We start from the raw sequence: 27,673 nt of genomic DNA, 5'->3' as shown, positions 1-27,673 counted from the left end.
CCTGGAGTCCACCCCAGCCGTTTGAACCAGACTGGAAACCTTGGCGGCTTGCTTGTTGGAGCACTCTGAAGTCTCTTCCAGCTTCCCCTCTTAGGTATGGTATGGCCTTTCTAGGACAAATTGAACAACCCCTGCAACGCGTTTCAACAACCCTTGTCATCTTTTTCAAGCAGTTATGGTTCATGACTGGTTGATGTCTTCTTTTTGTATCCCTAATTCCGGATTTTCTCCTTCCTGATTGGCCCTTGTTACGGCGATCTTTCTTTGTGAAGTTTATATTGCTAAATTCCTTAAAGAGATATTCTTTGAACAGTTGTTTAAATCCTTTTTCAGATTCAGATATGGGTATGTTGATAGGATTCATTTAACCCCACCTTAGTTTATACTCTAAAACAGAAGTAGTAAACTATGCTTTCTTCCAAGCTAATTTTAAACTATGGTAGCCTTTCTAGGACAAATTGAACAACCCCTGCAACGCGTTTCAACAACCCTTGTCATCTTTTTCAAGCAGTTATGGTTCATGACTGGCCGATGTCCTCTTTTTGTATCCCTAATTCCGAATTTTCTCCTTCCTGATTGGCCCTTGTTACGGCCATCTTTCTTTGTGAAGTTTATAATGCTAAATCCCTTAAAGGGATATTGTTTGAACAGTTGTTTAAATCCTTTTTCAGATTCAGATATGGGTATGTCGATAGGATTAATTTAACCCCACCTTGGTTTATACTCTAAAACAGAAGTAGTCAATTATGATTTCTTCCAAGCTAATTTTAAAGTGACATAATTAAAAACTGATTCTTATAATGTGATTGTCTAAATTAAACACATAGATTACATATTGTGCACTTCTTCTTTTATGATCAATTAAGTTTTTACAACAAACTTTTTTTTAAAAAACATTATATTGCAGCATATTACAGCACCTATGTAGAACAGTTTTCTATTAAAAAATCCTAAATTTGAAAAAGCCCATCTGACTCCTAGCTCTGTAAAAATTCTATAATAATTCTAAAAATTAAAAAACAGGAGCTTTTATCAAGAATATGTTTAGAAAAATGCAGATAGTTCCAATTCTAAATTCAGGCAATTCGGGGTCAGGGTATCTAATTCAAAGATCCACTTTGTCTCAAGTTTTAGTAGATTCTTATGCATATTTCATAGTTTTTTGGAAGTTTGGCTATTCCAGTATAAGTAAAGTGTTTCAAATTGCATTTATTACAGTTTTTAAAGTGTATGGGAGCTGGGAGATCTTTATTTCTGTCCTCATCTGCATTCTCTATTGACAGAATGTATTCTCTTATTTTTTCCATTACTGGCCTTTCTGACTCACCTATATACTGTTTTCCACATTTGCATTCTATTAGATATACTACATTTCAATCAGTGCATCTGCTCACATTATTAATTTTATATTCTTTACCAGTAATTGTTGATTTAACATTTGTACTTTTTTCGAATGTCTGCATGCTTTACATGCTAAAAACCTTGTAATTTGTTCCCCTTTAAGTCTTTCTCAATAAAATTATTATTTTACCTTCTCAATTCAGTTGGTGCTAATTTTTTCTTTAAATTATCAGCCTTTCTATATGCAATTATAGTTTTTTTTTTATATTGTCTGGCCCAGCCTGTCACCCTGTAGTAGGACCCCCGAATGTTTCCAAATATTTTTTTCTATTACTTTATGATTTCCACTGTACTGTGTGATAAAAGGGATATCTACAAATGGCTCTTTCTTTATATTATTCCATTAGGTATTCAAAATGATATCTCTATCTTTCTCCCCCACCTCTCCTTGTTATTTCTATGTCCTCTTTCTTATAACCTCTTTCAACAAATTTGTTACTCAGTATCTCTGATTGTGACATATAATCTTCCTGTCTGTTGCAGGAACTGGCTCTTAGGGATATTTCGCTTCCATATTTCCAGATGACAGCTGGATGCGTCTATAAAATTATTTGCATCAACAGGGTTAAAATGCGTTCTTGTATTTAAAGTGCCATTGCAAACAAAGATCTCTAAAACCAGGAAGACAATACTCTCCTGGCTGGATTCACAAGTGAACTTAAAATTCTTATCAGTTTTTTTTTTGTTAAAGAAATCCAAAAAGGATTCATGGTTTCCATTCTAAATCATAAGAATATCATCAATGTACCTTTTATAGAATATCAAATTCGCCCCCGCCCAACTCCTTCCAGAAAATTGGCCTCCCAATATCCCATGAAAAGATTTGCATAGCTAGGGGCGAATTTGGTACTCATAGCGATGCCACAGATTTGTTCATAAAATGTATTTTCGAAAGAAAAATAATTATGTGTTAGAATGAAGTCAATAGCTTTTAATAGAAAATTTGCTTGTTCTTTATTCATGGTGGCATCATGATCCAAGAAGAACCTCACTGCTTTCAACCCATCTGTGTGTTTGATACCCCCTAACTTAAATATAATTAAAATAAATCTAATAAAAAATTCCTATCATTACCTAAATAATTCTATAAAATAAACCCTAAGCTAGCTACAATATAACTAATAGTTACATTGTATCTAGCTTAGGGTTTATTTTTATTTTACAGGCAAGTTTGTATTTATTTTAACTAGGTAGAATAGTTATTAAATAGTTATTAACTATTTAATAACTACCTAGCTAAAATAAATACAAATTTACCTGTAAAATAAAACCTAACCTTAGTTACACTAACACCTAACACTACACTACAATTAAATAAATCACCTAAATTAAATACAATTAAATAAATTAAATACAATTACCTAAATTCCAAAAAAAACAAACACTAAATTACACAAAATAAAAAACAAATTACAAGATATTTAAACCAATTACACCTAATCTAATAGCCCTATCAAAATAAAAAAAGCCCCCCCCAAAATAAAAAAACCCTAGCCTAAACAAAACTACCAATAGCCCTTAAAAGGGCCTTTTGCTAGGCATTGACCCAAAGAAATCAGCTCTTTTACCTGAAAAAAAATACAAACAATCCCCCCAACAGTAAAACCCACCACCCATACAACCCCCCCCCCCCCAAATATAACCCTAACTAAAAAAACCTAAGCTCCCCATTACCCTTAAAAGGGCATTTAGCTCTATTGCGGCCCAAAGCCCTGACCTAAAAATAAAACCCACCCAATAAACCCTTTAAAAAAACCTAACCCTGACCCCCTGAAGATCTACTTAAAGTTTTGATCTGACATCCATCCTCAATGAAGCCGGGAGAAGTCCTTATCGAAGCAGCAAGAAGTCCTCAACGAAGCCGGGAGAAGTCTTCATCCAAGCCAGGAGAAGTGGTCCTCCAGACGGGCAGAAGTCTTTATCCAGACGGAATCTTCTATCTTCATCCATTCGGCGCGGAGCGGGTCCATCTTCAAGTCATCCGACGTGGAGCATCCTCTTCTTTCCGACGACTAACGACGAATGAAGGTTCCTTTAAATGATGTCACCCAAGATGGCGTCCCATAGATTCCGATTGGCTGATATAATTCTATCAGCCAATCGGAATTAAGGTTGAAAAAATCCTATTGGCTGATGAAATGAAATTGGCTGATTTTTTCAACCTTAATTTCGATTGGCTGATAGAATTCTAACACTTACTTTTCATGAACACTTACTTTTCATGAAAAATCCAATTGAAAGGCAGATGCAGTTGGGACCAGATGAGAAAGGTTTCCTACATTCAGGATTAAAATGTAAGTCATCATTCTACCCATAAAATGATAGGGGGGCATGTATTGAAACATTTGAGAAACTAGTACTTAATGATATAAAAAATATCAAAAATTGGAGGAAATAACAATAGTACTAACAAATTAAATTTGAGTAAAAAACAGTAGGACTTTAGAAGAGAATAAGGATATAGGCCTCTATCGAGGTCTGGCAGACCTGATCCGACAGTGTGGATCAGGTCCGCCAGACCTCGCTGAATACGAAGAGCAATACGCTCTCCGTATTCAGCATTGCACCAGCAGCTCACAAGAGCTGCTGGTGCAACGCCGCCCCCTGCAGACTCGCGGCCAATCGCAGGGAGGTGTCAATCAACCCGATCGTACTCGATCGGGTTGAATTGCGGCGATGTCTGTCCGCCTGCTCAGAGCAGGTGGGCAGGTTATGGAGCAGCGGTCTTTAGACCGCTGCTTCATAACTTGTGTTTCTGGCGAGTCTGAAGACTCTCCAGAAACACAGGCCCACAAGCTCCGTACGGAGATTGATAAATGGGTCCCATAGTCTTTAGATCAGCGGACAAGGGGGTGGGATAGTAATTTTGGATAGAGAAAAATACATAGACATTTGTGCAAACATAGTGAATGATACGGACACATACAAACAGTGTATAAGAAATCCAACTAGCTTTTTTAATTTGGAATTAAAAATCCTGTTGAAAGATGCAAAAGAAAAAGGAATTTTAAATTAAAAAGAATTTAATTATTTACTACCTCTATTCCCGAAGATAACACTGTTTTACATTTTAGCAAAAATCCAACAAGTACTAAATGTCATTATAAACTTTGAATGGCAAGAGAACATGCTTTTAATGACATGTGATGTAACTTCATTGTACACATATATCAAACACACAGATGAGTTGAAAGCAGTGAGGTTCTTCTTGGATTATGATGCCACCATGAATAAAGAACAAGCACATTTTCTATTAAAAGCTATTGACTTCATTCTAACACATAATTTTTTTTCTTTCGAAAATACATTTTATGAACAAATCTGTGGCACGGCTATGGGTACCAAATTCGCCAATAGCTATGCAAATTTTTTCATGGGATATTGGGAGGCCAATTTTCTGGAAGGAGTTGGGTGGTGGGGCGTATTTGATAGAAGGAGTATATAGAAATAACAAGAAGAGAGGTTGGGGAGAAAGATAGAGATATAGTTTTGAATACCCAAAGGAATAATATAAAGAAAGAGCCATTAGTGGATATCCCTTTTATCACACAGTACAGTGGAAATCATAAAGTAATAGACAAAATTATTAGGAAACATTGGTGGGTCCTACTACAGGATAACAGGCTGGGCCAGACATTATCAAAAACATTTAGAATTGCATATAGAAAGGCTGATAATGTAAAGAAAAAATTAGCACTAACTGAATTGAGAAGGTAAAATAATAGGTTTATTGAGAAAGACTTAAAGGGGAACAAATTACAAGGTTTTTAGCATGTAAAGCATGCAGACATTCGAAAACAGTACAAATGTTAACAATTAATAACATTAATAAATGTTAACAATTAATAATCAACAATTACTGGTAAAGAATATAAAATTAATAATGTGAGCAGATGCACTGATCGAAATGTAGTATATCTAATAGAATGCAAATGTGGATGAGGACAGAAATAAAGATCTCCCAGTTCCGATACACTTTAAAAACTGTAATAAATGCAATTTGAAACAATTTACTTATACTGGAATAGCCAAACTTCAAAACATTCGCGCCTAGATTTAGAGTTCTGCGGCCAAAGGGGTGCGTTAGCTACGCTTGCTTTTTTCTGGCCGCACCTTTTAAATACCGCTGGTATTTAGAGTTCACAGAATGGCTGCGTTAGGCTCCAAAAAAGGAGCGTAGAGCATATTTACCGCAACTTCAACTCTCGATACCAGCGGTGCTTACGGACGCGGCCAGCTTCAAAAACGTGCTCGTGCACGATTCCCCCATAGAAAACAATGGGGCTGTTTGAGCTGAAAAAAACCCTAACACCTGCAAAAAAAGCCGCGTTCAGCTCCTAACGCAGCCCCATTGTTTTCTATGTGGAAACACTTCCTACGTCTGCACCTAACACTCTAACATGTACCCCGAGTCTAAACACCCCTAACCTTACACTTATTAACCCCTAATCTGCCGCCCCGTTATCGCTGACCCCTGCATATTATTTTTAACCCCTAATCTGCCGCTCCGTACACCCCCGCCACCTACATTATCCCTATGTACCCCTAATCTGCTGCCCTAACATCGCCGACCCCTATATTATATTTATTAACCCCTAATCTGCCGCCCCCAACGTCGCCTCCACCTAACTACACTTATTAACCCCTAATCTGCCGACCGGACCTGGCGCTACTATAATAAATGTATTAACCCCTAATCCGCCTCACTCCCGCCTCAATAACCCTATAATAAATAGTATTAACCCCTAATCTGCCCTCCCTAACATTGCCGACACCTAACTTCAAGTATTAACCCCTAATCTGCCGACAGGAGCTCACCGCTACTCTAATAAATTTATTAACCCCTAAAGCTAAGTCTAACTTTAACCCTAACACCCCCCTAAATTAAATATAATTTAAATCTAACTAAATAAATTAACTCTTATTAAATAAATTATTCCTATTTAAAGCTAAATACTTACCTGTAAAATAAACCCTAATATAGCTACAATATAAATTATAATTATATTATAGCTATTTTAGGATTAATATTTATTTTACAGGCAACTTTGTATTTATTTTAACCAGGTACAATAGCTATTAAATAGTTAAGAACTATTTAATAGCTAAAATAGTTAAAATAATTACAAAATTACCTGTAAAATAAATCCTAACCTAAGTTACAATTAAACCTAACACTACACTATCAATAAATAAATTAAATAAAATACCTACAATTACCTACAATTAAACCTAACACTACACTATCAATACATTAATTAAATACAATACCTACAAATAACTACAATTAAATAAACTAACTAAAGTACAAAAAATAAAAAAGAACTAAGTTACAAAAAATAAAAAAATATTTACAAACATTAGAAAAATATTACAACCATTTTAAACTAATTACACCTACTCTAAGCCCCCTAATGAAATTACAAAGCCACCCAAAATAAAAAAATGCCCTACCCTATTCTAAATTAAAAAAGTTCAAAGCTCTTTTACCTTACCAGCCCTGAACAGGGCCCTTTGCGGGGCATGCCCCAAGAAATTCAGCTCTTTTGCCTGTAAAAAAACACATACAATACCCCCCCCCCAACATTACAACCCACCACCCACATACCCCTAATCTAACCCAAACCCCCCTTAAATAAACCTAACACTAAGCCCCTGAAGATCTTCCTACCTTATCTTCACCTCACCGGGTATCACCGATCGGTCCTGGCTCCAAAATCTTCATCCAACCCAAGCAGACCTGGTGATCCATAATCCTGCGGCTGAAGAGGTCCAGAAGAGGCTCCAAAGTCTTCATCCTATCCGGGAAGAAGAGGCGATCCAGACCGGCAACCATCTTGATCCAAGCGGCATCTTCTATCTTCATCCGATGAGGAACGGCTCCATCGTGAAGACCTCCAGCGCGGATCAATCTTCTTCCGACGACGTCCAGCTGAAGAATGACGGTTCCTTTAAGGGACGTCATCCAAGATGGCGTCCCTCGAATTCCGATTGGCTGATAGGATTCTATCAGCCAATCGGAATTAAGGTAGGAAAATTCTGATTGGCTGATGGAATCAGCCAATCAGAATCAAGTTCAATCCGATTGGCTGATCCGATCAGCCAATCAGATTGAGCTCGCATTCTATTGGCTGATCGGAACAGCCAATAGAATGCGAGCTCAATCTGATTGGCTGATCGGATCAGCCAATCGGTTTGAACTTGATTCTGATTGGCTAATTCCATCAGCCAATCAGAATTTTCCTACCTTAATTCCGATTGGCTGATAGAATCCTATCAGCCAATCGGAATTCGAGGGACGCCATCTTGGATGACGTCCCTTAAAGGAACCGTCATTCTTCAGTTGGACGTCGTCGGAAGAAGATTGATCCGCGCTGGAGGTCTTCACGATGGAGCCGTTCCTCATCGGATGAAGATAGAAGATGCCGCTTGGATCAAGATGGTTGCCGGTCTGGATCGCCTCTTCTGGACCTCTTCAGCCGCAGGATTATGGATCGCCAGCCCCCGCTTGGGTTGGATGAAGATTTTGGAGCCAGGACCGATCGGTGATACCCGGTGAGGTGAAAATAAGGTAGGAAGATCTTCAGGGGCTTAGTGTTAGGTTTATTTAAGGGGGGTTTGGGTTAGATTAGGGGTATGTGGGTGGTGGGTTGTAATGTTGGGGGGGGTATTGTATATGTTTTTTTACAGGCAAAAGAGCTGAATTTCTTGGGGCATGCCCCGCAAAGGGCCCTGTTAAGGGCTGGTAAGGTAAAAGAGCTTTGAACTTTTTTAATTTAGAATAGGGTAGGGCATTTTTTTATTTTGGGGGGCTTTGTAATTTCATTAGGGGGCTTAGAGTAGGTGTAATTGGTTTAAAATTGTTGTAATATTTTTCTAATGTTTGTAAATATTTTTTTATTTTTTGTAACTTAGTTCTTTTTTATTTTTTTGTACTTTAGTTAGTTTATTTAATTGTAGTTATTTGTAGGTATTTTATTTAATTAATTTATTGATAGTGTAGTGTTAGGTTTAATTGTAACTTAGGTTAGGATTTATTTTACAGGTAATTTTGTAATTATTTTAACTATTTTAGCTATTAAATAGTTCTTAACTATTTAATAGCTATTGTACCTGGTTAAAATAAATACAAAGTTGCCTGTAAAATAAATATAAATCCTAAAATAGCTATAATATAATTATAATTTATATTGTAGCTATATTAGGGTTTATTTTACAGGTAAGTATTTAGCTTTAAATAGGAATAAGTTATTTAATAATAGTTAATTTATTTCGTTAGATTTAAATTATATTTAATTTAGGGGGGTGTTAGGGTTAGGGTTAGACTTAGCTTTAGGGGTTAATCCATTTATTACAGTAGCGGCGAGATTCGGAAAGGCAGATTAGGGGTTAATAATTGAAGTTAGGTGTCGGCGATGTTAGGGAGGGCAGATTAGGGGTTAATACTATTTATTATAGGGTTATTGAGGCGGGAGTGAGGCGGATTAGGGGTTAATAACTTTATTATAGTAGCGGTGCGGTCCGCTCGGCAGATTAGGGGTTAATAAGTGTAGGCAGGTGGAGGCGACGTTGAGGGGGGCAGATTAGGGGTTAATAAATATAATATAGGGGTCGGCGGTGTTAGGGGCAGCAGATTAGGGGTACATAAGTATAATGTAGGTGGCGGTCGGCAGATTAGGGGTTAAACATTTTTTATCGAGTGGTGGCGATGTGGGGGGACCTCGGTTTAGGGGTACATAGGTAGTTTATGGGTGTTAGTGTACTTTAGAGCACAGTAGTTAAGAGCTTTATAAACCGGCGTTAGCCCAGAAAGCTCTTAACTACTGACTTTTTTCTGGGGCTGGAGTTTTGTCGTTAGATTTCTAACGCTCACTTCAGCCAAGACTCTAAATACCGGCGTTAGAAAGATCCCATTGAAAAGATAGGATACGCAATTGACGTAAGGGGATCTGTGGTATGGAAAAGTCGCGGCTGAAAAGTGAGCGTTAGACCCTTTAATGACTAACTCCAAATACCAGAGGGCAGTAAAAACCAGCGTTAGGAGCCTCTAACGCTGGTTTTGACGGCTACCGCCCAACTCTAAATCTAGGCCTCGGAAAGGAGGAAGTATGCATAAGAATCTACTAAAACTTGAGGCTAAGTGGATCTTTGAATTAGATACCCTAACCCCGAATGGCCTGAATTTAGAATTGGAACTAGGTGCTGTAATATGCTGCAATACAATGTTTTTATAAAAAAAAGTTTGTTGTAAAAACTTAATTGATCATAAGAAAACAAAGTGCACAATATTTTATCTATGTGTTAAATTTAGACGATCACGTTATAAGAATCAGTTTTTAATTATGTCACTTTAAAATTAACTTCTGTTTTAGGGTATAAACCAAGGTGGGGTTAAATGAATCCTATCAATATACCCATATCAGAATATGAAAAAGGATTTAAACAACTGTTCAAAGAATATCCCTTTAAGGGATTTAGCATTATAAACTTCACAAAGAAAGATGGCCATAACAAGGGCTAATCAGGAAGGAGAAAATCCGAAATTAGGGATACAAAAAGAGGACATTGACCAGTCATGAACCTTAACTGCTTGAATAAGACGACAAGGGTAGTTGAAACACGTTGCAGGGGTTGTTCATTTTATCCTAGAAAGGCTACCATACCTAAAAGGGGAACCTGGAAGAGACTTCAGAGTGCTCCAACAAGCAAGCCGCCAAGGTGTCCAGTCTGGTTCAAACGGCTGGGGTGGACTCCTGGAGACGGCATTGCAAGGTGATCGTAAATGGTCTGGAAATAGGACCTGACGAAGGAGATCGTAAACGGTCTGAAAATAGGACGCGGCTAAGGAGATCGTAAATGGTCTGGTAATAGGACCCGGCTACATCAAAAAGGATTTGTTGCAAAGAGAAAAAAAATGTTCTTGCTATTCCGGTATAAGCATTGTGTAAGACTAAGTTCAGCAAACAGCTTTTCAATTAGAGCCAGCTGGTTTGGTGGACAACGGGTGCTTTCTTGTATTTTATATTGGTGTTTGCTATGAATTCATTAACTACTTATGATAGATATATTGGATGGATTATTATAATAACTTATTTGAATTGCACACTTAATGGTTTTCAACTTTGTGTAGGATCCTACAGCGTATTTATTTATTTTTTATCTAATTGTATGTGTTGATTTAAATGAATTTTTGTGTTTTATGAAATATTTTTAAATTTAGTAAAACATTATTTATTGCAACAGAAAAGGCTCTCTATTCAGTCTTCCTATGATTGACAAAGGGTATTTACTTTTTGGCGCAGGTTTTATATACTGATCTGGTGAGAAATTTGTACTTTTTATCCCTTTTTTGATTCAAAATAGTGAGTGTACAGCCTTTATAACAGTAAAAATTTGCTGTCCCCTCAAAATAACTCAACACACAGCCATTAATATCTAAATCGTTAGCAACAAAAGTGAGTTCACCCCTAAATGGAAATGTCCAAATTGGGCCCAAAGTGTCAATATTTTGTGCGGCCACCATTATTTTCCAGCACTGCCTTAACCCTCTTGGGGATGGAGTTCACCAGAGCTTCACAGGTTGCCTGTGGAGTCTTCTTCCACTCCTCCATGACGACATCACGGAGCTGGTGGATGTTAGAGACCTTGCGCACCCCCACCTCCCGTTTGAGGATGCCCCACAGATGCTAAATAGGTTTTAGGTCTGGACACATGCTTGGCCAGTCCATTACCTTTACCCTCAGCTTCTTTAGCAAGGCAGCGGTCGTCTTGGAGGTGTGTTTGGGGTTGTTATCATGTTGGAATACTGCCCTGCGGCCCAGTCTCTGAAGGGAGGGGATCATGCTCTGCTTCAGTATGTCACAGTACATGTTGGCATTCATGGATCCTTCAATGAACTTTAGCTCCCCAGTGCTGACAGCACTCATGCAGGCCCAGACCATGACACCCCCACCACCATGCTTGACTGTAGGTAAAACACACTTGTCTTTGTACTCCTCACCTGGTTGCCGCCACACACACTTGACACCATCTGAACTAAATAAGTTTATCTTGGTCTCATCAGACCACAGGACATGGTTCCAGTAATCTATGTCCTTAGTCTGCTTGTCTTCAGCAAACTGTTTGCAGGCTTTCTTGTGCATCATCTTTAGAAGAGGCTTCCTTCTGGGACGACAGCCATGCAGACCAATTTGATGCAGTGTGCGGTATATGGTCTGAGCACTGACAGGCTGATCCCTTACCCCTTCAACCTCTGCAGCAATGCTGGCAGCAATCATACGTTTATTTCCCAAAGACAACCTCTGGATATGACGCTGAGCAAGTGCACTCAACTTCTTTGGTCGACCATGGTGAGGCCTGTTCTGAGTGGAACCTGTCCTATGAAACCACTGTATAGTCTTGCCCACTGTGCTGCAGCTCAGTTTCAGGGTCTTGGCAATCTTCTTATAGGCTAGGCCATCTTTATGTAGAGCAACAATTCTTTTTTTCAGCTCCTCAGAGAGTTATTTGCCATGAGGTGCCATGTTGAACTTCCAGTGACCAGTATGAGAGAGTGTAAGAGCCATAACACCAAATTTAACACACCTGGTCCCCATTCACACCTGAGACCTTGTAACACTAACAAGTCACATGACACCGGGGAGGGAAAATGGCTAATTGGGCCCAATTTGGACATTTACACTTAGGGATGTACTCACTTTTGTTGTCAACAGTTTAGACATTAATGGCTGTGTGTTGAGTTATTTTGAGGGGACAGCTCATTTATACTGTTATACAGGCTGTACACTCACTACATTGTAGCAAAGTGTCATTTCTTCAGTGTTGTCACATGAAAAGATATAATAAAATATTTACAAAAATGTGAGGGGTGCACTCATTTTTGTGAGATACTGTATATATTGTTACCCAAATACCATTATATATATATGTATTTAAGAATAAATAGAACATATTCTTTTGTGTGAAGAGAATTGAAAATATTAATGTTTTCATGTTGGATTAGTGCACTTGAGAATATGCAATCGGGTTTGCGCGCAAGTAGGGTGTTAGGTTGTTTTTCCATTTTTCTTGCTCCATTGACTTCTAAGTGGAATACGTTAACGCAAAAGTGATATTCTATCTTCAGCTTTTTACACGCATCAGGTTTTTACTTTCAACTTAAATACTGCTCCACTTGAAATCTGACCTTTAAATTAGATTATATATCATGATTGTCCCACTCTCATTGCTCGTAGACTTCTCTGCTTGGGTATTAGTTTCCCAGGAGTAATGGATTGTGGACTCTCAACACCCGTAAGAAAGAAAATATAATTTATGCTCAACTGATAAATTCATTTATTTCATTGTGGTGAGAGTCCATGAGACCCCACCTTATGGGGTAGCTCTATTTTTTTCATTATTTTTTGCACCTCTTCTTTCCCTGCTCCTTTTTGATCTTTTTATTCTCCTACCTTTTTTGCTTGGCTACACGTCAGACTAGATTCTAATAAGGCAGGGAAGGTTTTATATAACTCTTGGGTTTGAGGAATTTTGCCTCCTCCTAGTGGTAAGGAAGAGTGAGTAATGGATCATGGACTCTCACCACCAGGTAAGCATAATTATGGTTTTAGTCGTGTTAAGTTATAGCTATTGAACACAGAAATAATAATATGTTTCCTAAAAATGTCCAGTGGCACAGGGCCAGGTTTAGGTAAGGCTCTGTACCCACAATCTGCTGTTCTCCCTTCCAGAGGGCTCTTTTGAGTTGTAACTACCTTGATTGCTCATCCTGAAGAAGACCCCAAAGCACACATTTCCATTTCCAGTTCAGGGTTTTCCTGGAGCAACCAAAACTATGGCACAGATTCTTAATTCTGCTTCTTCCGATGCAAAAAAACAATGTAGATGGCCCCTTTGTTTACCTCTGCAAAGGGGCCATCTACAATAGTTTTAGTTTTTATCAGAAGAAGCAGAATTAAGAATCTGTGCCATAGTTTTTGTTGCTTCAGAACAGCAATGCACTACTGGTCCTTAACAAAACACAGCCAGGTAACAGGCATAACTCGTTTTATTGCGCTTCGCAGATATTGCTCTCTTTACAAATTGAAGGTTCATGGCAACCCTGTGTCGAGGAAGTCTATCTGCGCCATTTTTCCAACATATATACACATATAAACACATAAGTAAACATGAATTCACATATATACACACCTATATATACTCACTTTATTGCTATATTCGCTTTATTGCGGTGGTCTGAAACCAAACCCGCAATATCTCTGAGGTATGCCTGTAATTGTCTATAATGTACATACTGTACATGTAAGTGTTGTGGTGTCTGAGTGTATGGATATGAGTATGTATAGGTGAGTGTATGTAAAGATGAGTGTATGTATATGAGTATGCATAGGTGTATGTATAGGTGTGTGCATGCATATGATTATGTATAGGTGTGTGTATGTATACGAGTATGTATAGGTGTGTGTATGTATATTAGTATGCATAGGTGTGTGTATGTATACGAGTATGGATAGGTGAGTGTATGTATACAAGTATGGATAGGTTAGTGTATGTATACGAGAATGTACAGGTGAGTCACCGAGTGTATGTATGTGAGTATGTATAGGTGAGTGTATGTATACGAGTATGGATAGGTGTGTGTATGTATGCGAGTATGGATAGGTGACTTATGTATATAAGTAGGTATAGGTGAGTGTGTGTATACGAGTAGGTATAGGTGAGTATGTGTATACGAGTAGGTATAGGTGAGTATGTGTATACGAGTACGTATAGGTTAGTGTATGCATACGAGAATGTACAGGTGAGTCACCGAGTGTATGTATGTGAGTATGTATAGGTGAGTGTATATATATGAGTATTTATTGGTTAGTGTATGTATACGAGTAGGTATAGGTGAGTGTATGTATACAAGTAGGTATAGGTGAGTGTGTGTATACGAGAAGGTATAGGTGAGTGTGTATACAAGTATGTTTAGGTGAGTATGTGTATATGAGTATGTATAGGTTAGTGTATGTATACAAGAACGTACAGGTGAGTCACCGAGTGTATGTACAGTATACGAGTATGTATAGGTGAGTGTATGTATACAAGTATGTATTGGTTAGTGTATGTATACGAGTATGTATAGGTGAGTGTATGTATACGAGTATGTATACAAGTATGTATAGGTGACTTATGTATAGGTGAGTGTGTGTATACGAGTAGGCATAGGTGAGTACGTGTATAAAAGTAGGTATAGGTTAGTGTATCACCGAGTGTATGTATACGAGTATGTATAGGTGTGTGTATGTATACAAGTATGTATAGGTGCGTTTATTTATGAGTATGTATAGGTGTGTGTATGTATATGGGTATGTATAGGTGAGTGTATGTATATGAGTATGTATAGGTGTGTGTATGTAAATGAGTATGTATAGGTGTGTGTATGTAAATGAGTATGTATAGGTGTGTATGTTTGTGAGTTTGTATAGGTGTGTGTATGTATATGAGTATGTATAGGTGTGTGTATGTATATGGGTATGCATAGGTGAGTGTATGTATATGAGTATGTATAGGTGTGTGTATGTAAATGAGTATGTATAGGTGTGTGTATGTATATGAGTATGTATAGGTGAGTGTATGTATATGAGTATGTATAGGTGTGTGTATGTATATGAGTATGTATAGGTGTGTGTATGTAAATGAGTATGCATAGGTGTGTGTATGTATGAGTATGTATAGGTGAGTGTATGTATATGGGTATGTATAGGTGTGTGTATGTATACAAGTAGGTATAGGTGAGTGTGTGTATACAAGTAGGTATAGGTGCGTATGTGTATACGAGTGTGTTTAGGTGAGTATGTGTATATGAGTATGTATAGGTTAGTGTATGTATATGAGAATGTACAGGTGAGTCACCGAGTGTATGTACAGTATACAAGTATGTATAGGTGAGTGTATGTATATGAGTATGTATAGGTGAGTGTATGTATATGAGTATGTATTGGTTAGTGTATGTATAAGAGTATGTATAGGTGAGTGTATGTATACGAGTATGTATCAGTGAGTGTATGTATATGAGTATGTATAGGTGACTTATGTATACATGTATGAATAGATGAGTGTGTGTATACGAGTAGGTATAGGTGAGTATGTGTATACGAGTAGATATAGGTTAGTGTATGCATATGAGAATGTATAGGTGAGTCACTGAGTGTATGTATACGAGTATGTATAGGTGAGTGTATGTATACAAGTATGCATAGGTGTGTGTATGTATAGGAGTATGTATAGGTGTGTTTATTTATGAGTTTGTATAGGTGTGTATATGTATATGGGTATGTATAGGTGTGTATGTATATGAGTATGTATAGGTGTGTGTATGTATATGGGTATGTATAGGTGTGTATGTATATGAGTATGTATAGGTGTGTGTATGTATATGAGCATGTATAGGTGTGTATGTAAATGAGTATGTATAGTTGTGTGTATGTAAATGAGTATGTATAGGTGTGTGTATGTATATGAGTATGTATAGGTGTGTGTATGTAAATGAGTATGTAAAGGTGTATGTATATAAGTATGTATAGGTGTGTGTATGTACATGAGTATGTATAGGTGTGTGTATGTAAATGAGTATGTATAGGTGTGTGTGTGTATGTATATGAGTTTGTATAGGTGTGTGTATGTAAATGAGTATGTATAGGTGTGTGTATGTACATGAGTATGTATAGGTGTGTGTATGTATATGAGTATGTATAGGTGTGTGTGTGTGTATGTATATGAGTTTGTATAGGTGTGTGTATGTATATGAGTATGTATAGGTGTGTGTATGTACATGAGTATGTATAGGTGTGTGTATGTACATGAGTATGTATAGGTGTGTGTATGTATATGAGTATGTATAGGTGTGTGTATGTACATGAGTATGTATAGGTGTGTGTATGTACATGAGTATGTATAGGTGTGTGTATGTATATGAGTATGTATAGGTATGTGTATGTAAATGAGTATGTATAGGTGTGTGTATGTAAATGAGTTTGTATAGGTGTGTGTGTATGTATATGAGTATGTATAGGTGTGTGTATATAAATGAGTATGTATAGGTGTGTGTATGTATATGAGTATGTATAGGTGTGTGTATATAAATGAGTATGTATAGGTGTGTGTATGTATATGAGTTTGTATAGGTGTGTGTATGTATATGGGTATGTATAGGTGTGTGTATGTATATGAGTATGTATAGGTGTGTGTATGTATATGAGTATGTATAGGTGTGTGTATGTATATGAGTATGTATAGGTGTGTGTATGTATATGAGTTTGTATAGGTGTGTGTATGTATATGGGTATGTATAGGTGTGTGTATGTATATGAGTATGTATAGGTGTGTGTATGTATATGGGTATGTATAGGTGTGTGTATGTATATGGGTATGTATAGGTGTGTGTATGTATATGAGTATGTATAGGTGTGTGTATGTACATGAGTATGTATAGGTGTGTGTATGTATATGAGTTTGTATAGGTGTGTGTATGTATATGAGTATGTATAGGTGTGTGTATGTATATGAGTATGTATAGGTGTGTGTATGTATATGGGTATGTATAGGTGTGTGTATGTATATGAGTATGTATAGGTGTGTGTATGTATATGAGTTTGTATAGGTGTGTGTATGTGTGCATATACAATGGCAACAAAAACATCCAGTGCAAAGTCAAATGACAAAATCAGATTTAAAATAACCTTAAAGGGCCATAATAGTTGAAAAACTGGAGTAGAGCCTGTCATTTTACGACTATAGACCCTGATCTACTGTGTGTTTTACCTCTGCAAAGGGGTAAAACACACAGTAAAAGTGATGCTCAGAAGTTGCCTCTGTTCTAATCAGTAGATCTCATTGCACATCTAAGTTTTGTGACTAACGCTGCTTATTGGATCAGTGGTGGGTTCCACTTGAGACCAGCAGTGCACCACAGGTCCCGAGCGGCACTTTTACTGTGTGTTTAAACCCTTTGCAGACGTTAAACACACAGTAGAGCAGGGTCTATAGTCCTAAAATTACATACTTGGATTAGAGCATGTCATTTTTTTATTTGGAGAAATTACTTGCTCACACCATACATATAAAACAATCACTCGTCTCTAAAGATAAACGTCAGGGGTTTCACTGATAACAAATATCTTGTTGTTGCCCTGAAGTGGTCTTTGTTAGTGGTTGGCTGTGAATGTGCACAAAGAGTGTATGGAATTGACCGTACTTCTCTGCTCTGAGCGCTAGCATCTCAGCAATCTTCTCTGCTGTTACCTGGTACATCAAATCAAGATTGTGCCATTCACACTAAATAGTTTTGTGCATCCATATCTTTTGTTAAAAAAGCAGCTTTGCATTATACTCAATGGACTAAAAATAATGAATTAGTGCTGCATTCGCTGTAAGACACTTTTACGATATATACAGTGGGTATTGAAAAGAATCACCCCCTTGAAAATAATCACATTTTGTTGCTTTGCAGCCAGTGCAACTTCATCCAAATGAAAGATATAACACCAACATGTCAGGCAAAAATAAAGACAATTCAAAAACAGAATCACTGAGTTGGAAAAAGGATCACCCCCTCCTAAAATTACTTGTAAACTCAATCAGGTGTAGCTAATCACCTTCTCAATGGCACACACAAAGCCATTTGACCTTCAACTGTGATTAGCTGTGGGCATATTAATTAGCTCAGCATGAAAAGAGCTTTCCTGGAGCATCTTAGTCCCTGGTAGTGCAACTGAAGCAAACAATCAACTATGTGTGGCAAGGCACTGTCAAAAGATCTCTGGGATAATGTTGTGGATATGCACAAGTCAAGAGATGGATACAAGAAAATACCAAAGGCTTTATCAATGCCTAGAAGCACAGTGCAGTCTATTATTAAGAAGTGGGAGGTATTTGATACAACACAGACCCTCTCTGGATCAGGACGTCGCTCCAAACTGGATGAAAGAGCCAGGAGAAAACTGGTCAGAGAGGCTACCAAGAGGCCCACAGCAAATCTGAAGCAGTTGCAGGAATTTATGACACGGAGTGGTCATTGTGTGCATGTGACAACAATATCACAAATTCTCCACAATGTGGCTTGTATGGGAGGCTTGCAAGAAAAAAGCCACTTCTCAAGAAAGGCCACATGCAGTCACGACTGAGCTTTGCCATAACACATCTTGGAGATTCTGAGGCCACATGGAAAAAGATGTTATGGTCAGATGAGACTAAATTATTTGGCCTCAACACCAAACAATATGTCTGGAGGAAATCCAATACAGCTCACCATCCAAATAACACCATACCTACAGTAAAGCATGGAGGTGGTAATATCCTGTTATGGGAGGTTTCCTTGCAGCAGGCACTGGAGCACTCGTCAGGATAGAAGGAATAATGGGTGGGGCAAAATACCGTCAAATTCTTAAGGAAAATCTGCTGCCCTCTGCCAAGAATTTGTCAATGGGAAGAAGGTTTACCTTCCAACATGACAATGACCCAAAGTGGTTAAAGGAGAAAAATGTGAATGTCGTTGCATGGCCTAGTTAGGGCCCAGACTTAAACCCTAATGAATATCTGTGGCATGACTTGAAGACTGCAGTCCACAAACAGTCACCATCAAATGTAACGGAACTGGAGCAGTTATGCAAGAAGAGTGGGCAAAAATTGCAGTCTAGATGTGCAAAGTTAGTAGAGACATATCCCAACAGACTAAAGGCTGTAATTAAAGCAAAAAGTGGTTCAACAAAATACTGACACAAGGGGGTGATCCTTTTTCCAATTCAGTGATTCTGTTTTTGAGTTGTCTTTATTTTTGCCTGACAGGTTGGTGTTATATCTTTCACTTGGATGTTATAAGTTGCACTGAGTTATTACAACTGGATAAACAAAAATTGTGTCTGTCTTTATTTCAGGCTGCAGATCAACAAAATGTGACTATTTTCAAGGGGGTGATTCTTTTCAATACCCACTGTACCAACTGTTCCAGTCTTTGGGCTCCGTTTATCAAGCAGCAGGTTGCCTTGGAGCTCTTGTGTTACCTTTTAATTGCACAAGCAGTTGATTGTCCTGTAATAAATGTGGACAGCAGACAAGCTGCATCCACTGTTTGCTTGCTGCAAATGTGGGTAGACAGGTTTCATTGTAAGGAGCCTTATCTTCCTACCTATTGAAAAATGACTGGGGGATCAGTGTAATTACCCTCTTTCTAGTGCAAACTTTAAAGGGACATGTCAGTAATGTATTAACGCTAGTTATTATGCATCTAAATTTAATTCGCCCTATTATTTTTACCTTAATAAATGTATTTTAATGTTCTGTGCTAATTAGCTGTGCTAATTTGCATAAATAATTATCTGGCATAACTAAAGCTCCAAAAACTCATTTTAAATAATCATTTGTTTAAAATTAGATTCAAATACACTTAGAAGATGTTTCACTATAATGGGGCCCTTATGTCTATATTTATTCCTTATTATGTACATTAAGCTGAACTTTAAAAATACCAGTGCAAGCACTTGTCGCTGCATCAGATAATCACTTGCGTAAGCATAACATGCGCTATACATGGCAGAGCTCCACAGTCTTCCCTAAGATAATGAGCAATTAGGAGCATGGCTCCTCTGGTTGGCTGCATATCTACTATAAATATATTGTAAAAAGCCAGGCAGCAGAGGTTTGATTATCTCATTAAGATAAATATAAATAAGCTAAAGACAATATTTTAGTTATTATGACAAGAATATTGATTGGTACTGCAAGTGGTGCAATAAAATAATTGTGTCAGTGTCATGCCCTTTGGAAAACTTTCTTTCTGCCTCTGCCATACATAACAGTACATCAGTAACCCGGTCTACCATAATATAGCAGATGTTCTACTAGAACCCTTACTGTATAATATTATACTTCAAGGGACAGTCTAGTCAAAATTAAACTTTCATGATTACAATAGGGCATGCAATTTTAAACAATATGTCAATTAACTTTTATCATCAAATTTGATTTGCTCTCTTGGTATTCTTTGTGGAAAGCTAAACCTAGGTAGGCTCATATGCTAATTTCTAGGCCGTTTAACTGCCTCTTATTTTGACAGTTTTTGACAGTTAGACACTGCTAGTTCATATGTGTTATATAGATAACATTGCGCTCACTCCCATGGGGTTATTTAAGAGTCAGTACTGATTGGCTAAAATACATGTCTTTTAAAAGAACTGAGATAAGGTGGCAATCTGCAGAGGCTTAGATACAAGGTAATCACAGAGGTAAAAAGTGTATTAATATAGCAGTGTTGGTAATGCAAAACTGGGGAATGGATAATAAAGGGATTATCTGTCTTTTTAAACAATATAAATTCTGGAGTAGACTGTTCCTTTAATATTGGTGGCCCGAGTAAGAAAACTATGTTTAAAGGATTCTTAAACAGATGTTTTGGGCCACAACTTCATGACTCAAGTTTGCATCTTCCTTTCTGAAGTTACATCTTTGGGCTGTGGTTGTCTTTGGTTTTCATTAGGATGCTGAAATTGACCATATTGACAAAAATATATATTTCTTTACAGATATTCAGAATTATAAAATAAATTTAATTAAAAGCAATAATAATACAGAAGGACCTATTCAAATATTTGAAAACTGATTAACATGGTTCTAAGTGTAGTATTGTGCAAACGTTTTAGGCAGCTATGAAAAAATGCTGTAATTGTGGCGAGCCTGATTCACCCTAGTTATCAAAGCCTACAGACCGGCAAATATTGAAATTTGTGACGTAACATACGATTCGCCGGTCTCAGTCCGACACAGATCGATGCTTACATCATTACAGATGTTCCGAATACAAATTCGGCACTATCTGACAACTTTTGCAAGTTATCAAACTTCTAACAGGTACGCTCGCCACTATTCCGGCCCAGCATACCTGGTTTTCAATCTGCCACTCTGGAGGCCGCGGATGCCATAGGAATCAATGGGAGTCTGAAAGCAGCGAAAGCTTAAGTTCGCTGCTGCCAGATATCCTATTGATTTCTATGGTAGAAAACCAGTAAAGTTTACACCTAACACCCTAACATAACCCCCGAGTCTAAACACTGCCGCCACCTACATAATGTTATTAACCTCTATCCCACCGCTCCCGGCCCCTGCCTCCACTAAATAAAGTTATTAACCCCTATTCCGCCGCTCCCCGACACCGCCGCAACTAAATAAATGTATTAACCCCTATCCCTCCGCTCCCGGACCCCACCGCAGCTAATTAAAGTTATTAACCCCTAAACCCCTGGCCTCCCACATCACTACCACTTACTAAACCAATTAACCCCTAAACCGCCAGCCCCCCACATCGCCATAAACTAAATTAAGCCATTAACCCCTAAACCTAACAACCCGCTAACTTTACATTAAATATTAACTCATCCCTATCTTATAATAAATTTAAACTTACCTTTAGAATTAAAATAAACTATATTAAACTACTAATTAACCTACCCTAACTATTATACTACAATTACATTAAACTATATTAAACTAATAATTAATCTACCATAACTATTATACTAAAATTACATTAAACTATATTAAACTACTAATTAACCTACCCTAACTATTATCCTAAAATTACATTAAACTACTAATTAACCTACCCTAAGTATTATACTAAAATTACATTAAACTATATTAAACTAATAATTAATCTACCCTAGCTATTATACTAAAATTACATTAAACTACAAATTAAATTAACTATATTATATATTTAAAAACCTAACCCTACTCAAGTTATTTAAATTTACTATTAAAAATTACTAAGTTACAAAAAAATAACAACTAAGTTACACAAAACAAATAACAACCAAGTTATAAAAAATAAAAAACACTAAGTTACACAAAATAAAAAATAAATGATCAAATATTTAAACTAATTACACCTAATCTAATAGCCCTATCAAAATATAAAAGCCCCCTCAAAATAAAAAAGCCCCTAGCCTACAATAAACTACCAATGGCCCTTAAAAGGGTCTTTTACGGGGCATTGCCCCAAAGAAATCAGCTATTTTACCTGTAAATAAAAATACAAATACCCCCCCAACAGTAAAACCCACCACCCACACAACCAACCCCCCCAAATAAAACCCTATCTAAAAAAACCTAAGCTCCCCATTGCCCTGAAAAGGGCATTTGTATGGGCATTGCCCTTAAAAAGGCATTTAGCTCTTTTTCCGCCCAAAGTCCCTAACCTAAAAATGAAACCCACCCAATAAACCCTTAAAAAAACCTAACACTAACCCCCGAAGATCCACTCACAGTTTTTGAAGACCCGACATCCATCCTCAACAAAGCGGCAGAAGTCCTCAGCGAAGCCGGCAGAAGTCTTCATCCAAGCGGGCCGAAGTCTTCATCCAACCGGGCAGAAGTCTTCATACAGACGGCATCTTCTATCTTCATCCATCCGGTGTGGAGCGGTTCCATCTTCAAGACATCCGGCGCAGTGCATCCTCTTCTTACGACGGCGACTGAAGAATGAAGTTTCCTTTAAATGACGTCATCCAAGATGGCGTCCCTTACATTCCAATTGGCTGATAGAATTCTATCAGCCAATAGGAATTAAGGTTGAAAAAATCCTATTGGCTGTTGCAATCAGCCAATAGGATTGAGCTTTCATCCTATTGGCTGATCCAATCAGCCAATAGGATTGAGCTTGCATTCTATTTGCTGATTGGAATAGCCAATAGAATGCAAGCTCAATCCTATTGGCTGATTGGATCAGCCAATAGGATGAAAGCTCAATCCTATTGGCTGATTGCAATAGCCAATAGGATTTTTTCAACCTTAATTCCTATTGGCTGATAGAATTCTATCAGCCAATCGGAATCTAAGAGACGCCATCTTGGATGACATAATTTAAAGGAAACTTCATTCTTCAGCGGCTATCGTAAGAAGAGGATGCTCTGCGCCGGATGTCTTGAAGATGGAGCTGCTCCGCGCCGGATGGATGAAGATAGAAGATGCCGTCTGGATGAAGACTTCTGTCCGGTTGGATGAAGACTTCGGACCGCTTGGATGAAGACTTCTGCCGGCTAGGGATAGGGGTTAATACATTTAGTTAGTTGCGGTGGTGTCGGGGAGCGGCGGAATAGGGGTTAATAACTTTATTAGAGTTGCGGTGGGCTCCGGGAGTGGCGGTTTAGGGGTTAATACATTTATTTAGTTGCGGAGGGGTCTAGGACCGGCGGGATAGGGGTTAAACATTTTAGTATAGTGGCGGTGTTTAGTGACAGGGTATAAATAAAGTTGTGAAAAAGCCGAATAGCAGCGAGATTGATGACTGCTAGTTAACAACAGTCCGCTGCTCATCGCCCTGTACTTGGTCCGCAGCTTTTTTTTATAAATATGGAGAGCGTATTCAGGTCCGCGGCGTTAGGCGAGCGTATTGGTCCCGGCTAATACAGCACAGTTGACGGCTTGATAAGTAGGCCTCTAGTTCTAAAATAGAATAAAATTCTTATTAATAAACAAAACGCAAAGTATGTGAACAGAAGAACAATTTAAATCAAATCAATATTTGGTGTGACCACCCTTTGCCTTCGTAACAGCATCAATTCATCTAGGTACACTTGCGCCAAGTCAGGAAATTTGTAGGCCCTGATCTCAACATCATCAACCCTGTCTGGGAATACATGAAGAGACAAAAGCAACTGAGGCTGCCTAAATCAAATATTGATTTGATTTAGATTTTTCTTTTATTTACTCACTTTGCATTTTGTTAATTGATAAAAACTATTAAGATTCTTTTTTTCAAAAACATTCTTACTTTACAGCATTTTTTCCCACCTTCCTAAAGCTTTTGTACAGTACTGTGTGTATATATATATATATATATAATCATTTTATAACAAAAAAAGTAAATCAATTTTCATTTCAGTTCATAATAAAATTACGAATAACATTTTTTGTCACCCACAAGATACCTAAAGGTTAATTTCATTTTATTGAACAGTAAAGTTATATAGTTACAGGTAAAGTTAACATCTTAAGGTTTGAATTTATTTATGTATATTTAAAATAGGTTCAGGAGTACCTTTGACTTTCTAAATTTTTAGCCCTCGTAGCTATTGAAAGAAATAATGTTTAAAACATATTATTATTGTTAATGGCTGCAGAATACATTTATTCCAAATACCATTGTTTGCAGCCAACAGGTTCGTATCCTGCCACTTCATCTGCAGATATATCGTTATCTGATGACAACCAGCATCCGTCTCACTCCAGCTCAACGAATGGACTCATTTCTAGCCCGGGCTCTCACTATGCTGCCAACAATCTCTTGCCAGGAGAAAAACCACCACCTTACGTGCCATAGACTCAATTCTTATTCTAATACAAAGACTTGAAGTAAAAAAAAAAAAAAAAACAGGAAACAAAATATTTAAGGGCTTGTGGCACATTGTTAAATTCAACACATCATTCCATTTCTTGACTTGGAGAAATGTCCGATATTAATTATCAGACTGCACAAGCCAATGGCAATATTATACAAGGTAGTTTATTTCCTGTAGATTTGTTTGTTATAAACTATCAGCATAGTGAGAAGTTTTGTACGATTTCTATTGATTTTAATTTGCCTATAAACGATGCGTTCTTCTTGCTGTTAAAATTATACAATTAAAAACATATAAATATACATATAAAAGTAGAGTTTATGATCAGAATTATTCATTACAAAAGAGGATGACATATAAATACAGCTTTATTCATTTACCTCAGTTTTGGCCCAGATTACAAGTGGAGGGCATAGGGCCCGCGCATAGAATAGCACACAATCTGGTATTCTAAGTGAATGGTAAAAATTACCAGAGAATTTTAGCACACCCTACACTTTCAATGGATAGCATTGGTGCATTAAACATAGCTCATATTACAGCACAACATGATACCTGAAGTAAAGGGCTAAAAGAAAAGTATAACAAAACACATGTAAAACATGTTAAAATAAAGTATTCCACTAATGTATATATATATTTATATATCTCCATATATGGCTATAGATAAATATATATATGTTGCGGGTAAAGTAAGAAATGGGTAATCCTAGCATTACCTGGGTAAACCTGACATTACCCAAGCGCTGTGGGTAAAGCCCGATGTAACATGAATAAATCTTCTCTGAGTGCATCGAGTCACCACATCAAACATATATACGATGCACTGCAAATGATACATCTTCACTATCTTTTTTTGCCTCTGCTCGGGGGTTCCAATAGTGTAGATGGGGTAATTACATTACATTGGGCTTTATTCCCAGCCACTTGGGCAATGTCAGATTTACCCAGGTAATCCTAGGATTACACGGATTTCTGACTTTACCCGTAACATATATATTTTACAGTAAATATAGACAGCTATATTTAAAATAAAAATATAATGTTCTTCTTTCTTTTGTTATGTTTTAATACATCTTTGGCTTTGTGCACTTGGCTTAGAGTACCTTCAGGTTAGCAATTATATGAAACACAGAACAGGGTTTTGTAGCGCTCCCCACAGAAATCTAGTGGAGAGGGCTTTCGAGTGAAAACATTTTACTTTCAAGCTGTAATATGAGCACAAGAATAAGAGCGCTACTGCTCTAACTTGAGCAGAGTTAGCACTCAATAGTGCTAATATTTTTGCGCTCCACTTGTAATCTAGCCTTTAATTTAGCAAAACAAAGAGACACTGTATTTTTTTTTTGCTAATGTCAACTATTAAATGCTTGATACTATGGGGCCAATTTATCAAGGGCCGAATAGCCCCTGATGCCCCTGTTTCCGCGTGAGCCTTCAGGCTCGCCGGAAACAGCAGTTATGAAGCAGCAGTCTTAAGACCGCTGCTCCTTAACTGGTACGCTGCCTCTGAGGCTGCGGACATCAATCCGCCCGATCATGTACGATCGGGTTGATTGACACCCCCTGCTAGTGGCCGATTGGCCGCGAATCTGCAGGGGGCGGCATTGTACAAGCAGTTCACTAGAACTGCTTGTGCAATGTTAAATGCCGACAGCGTATGCGTATATTTAGCGATGTCTGGCGGACATGATACGCTCCAGCGTATCATGTCCGCCAGACTTTGATAAATCGGCCCCTATTGCTCTAATTGTTTCTGAAAATGTGAGCTTATATTTCTCAGGTATGTTTAATATTAATTTAGTTACAAGATAAAGAGGCAGATTCTGTTCCAATTAAAAGGTCTATCTACAATTTTTCCCAGTAAAATTATATTTCTTTATAAGAATGCAAATATTACATTCTTTGATAATCTTTTCTATTGATTAACATCTAGCCATAGTTCAGAAAGAGGGTTTTTAATGTTAAAACATAAGACACTATTTTTCTTTTTTTTTTTGGATTGTTTAAAAATGCAAACCAATCGGCTCCTTTAACAAATAGATGAATGAACGAATGCAGCTACACAGTGGCGGTTCCGTAAACCTTATTATTAGGTTAAACCGATGTCAGACAACAGAAATGCTTCAGTTAACACTGCTGTTGCTGATGGGAGGAGCTGGAGCACAGTCTGGTTAGAGGGATTGTGAGATCCTCTAGTAATGGGCAGAAATACTTCCTACAATACACTAAAAGCAAGCCTGTTAGCGGTCCTGCTGTGTGATCACCACACACTGTGGGGAACACATGGTGCTTACATTTCTGTGTGGCTTGCTCTGGGGTTATTTAGCTCCCCTAAGTGGGTGAGACTCAGTGACGGAGGAGGAGTCTGGATTTGCTGTCAGACACTGAGGTCTCAGCCCGCCCTGGAAAGGAAGGAGGGGGGAGGAAAAAGGGTGTGAGGAAATTAAGCTAAGCTGGCTATGCACCATGTGAGTTAAAAACAAAGTATGGACACCCTGGATCTTGACATTAAACAACAGGCATTCATGTGTGTCTAATTTAGTTATTTTAAAGCTTCTCAGTATTCAGTATCAGTTAAATGCTAAATTACAAATACAATTTTTACCCCTGCCATGTAAAAATGTAACCATGGGTGTCCATCCCCAGGCCCAAAGGCAACCATTCAGCCCTTCATTGATTTTAATTTGCTTTCAGTAACCAGAGTGTATACATTATATATGTATATATGTATATATATATATATATATATATATATATATATATATATATATATATATATAATATGTGTGTGTTTAAAACAATATTAATTGTGAGGGGGTGGAAGTCTTGGTGAGTTCCCACACTTTTTTTGGTAGGACTTGACCCCTGGGGTAAACACTCCTCGGTTTAGTCATGGG

At 37.6% G+C, this 27,673-nt stretch overlaps 1 protein-coding gene across 1 annotated transcript in view; it reads left to right on the top strand.

The window, feature by feature from the left end:
• TMEM255B (transmembrane protein 255B) overlaps positions 1-26,179 on the top strand; it is a 174,454-nt gene extending 148,275 nt beyond the window's left edge. Inside the window, exon 9 of the mRNA XM_053705455.1 lies at positions 24,587-26,179. Coding sequence (XP_053561430.1) covers positions 24,587-24,754 — 168 coding nt within the window. The 3' untranslated portion in view covers positions 24,755-26,179. The remainder of the gene's footprint in view (positions 1-24,586) is intronic.
• Positions 26,180-27,673: the final 1,494 nt, after the last annotated feature.

The sequence above is a fragment of the Bombina bombina genome, chromosome 3 (assembly GCF_027579735.1).
Source record: "Bombina bombina isolate aBomBom1 chromosome 3, aBomBom1.pri, whole genome shotgun sequence".
NCBI classification, from domain to species: Eukaryota; Metazoa; Chordata; class Amphibia; order Anura; family Bombinatoridae; genus Bombina; species Bombina bombina.
This window is presented reverse-complemented; position numbering and strand designations above follow the sequence as displayed.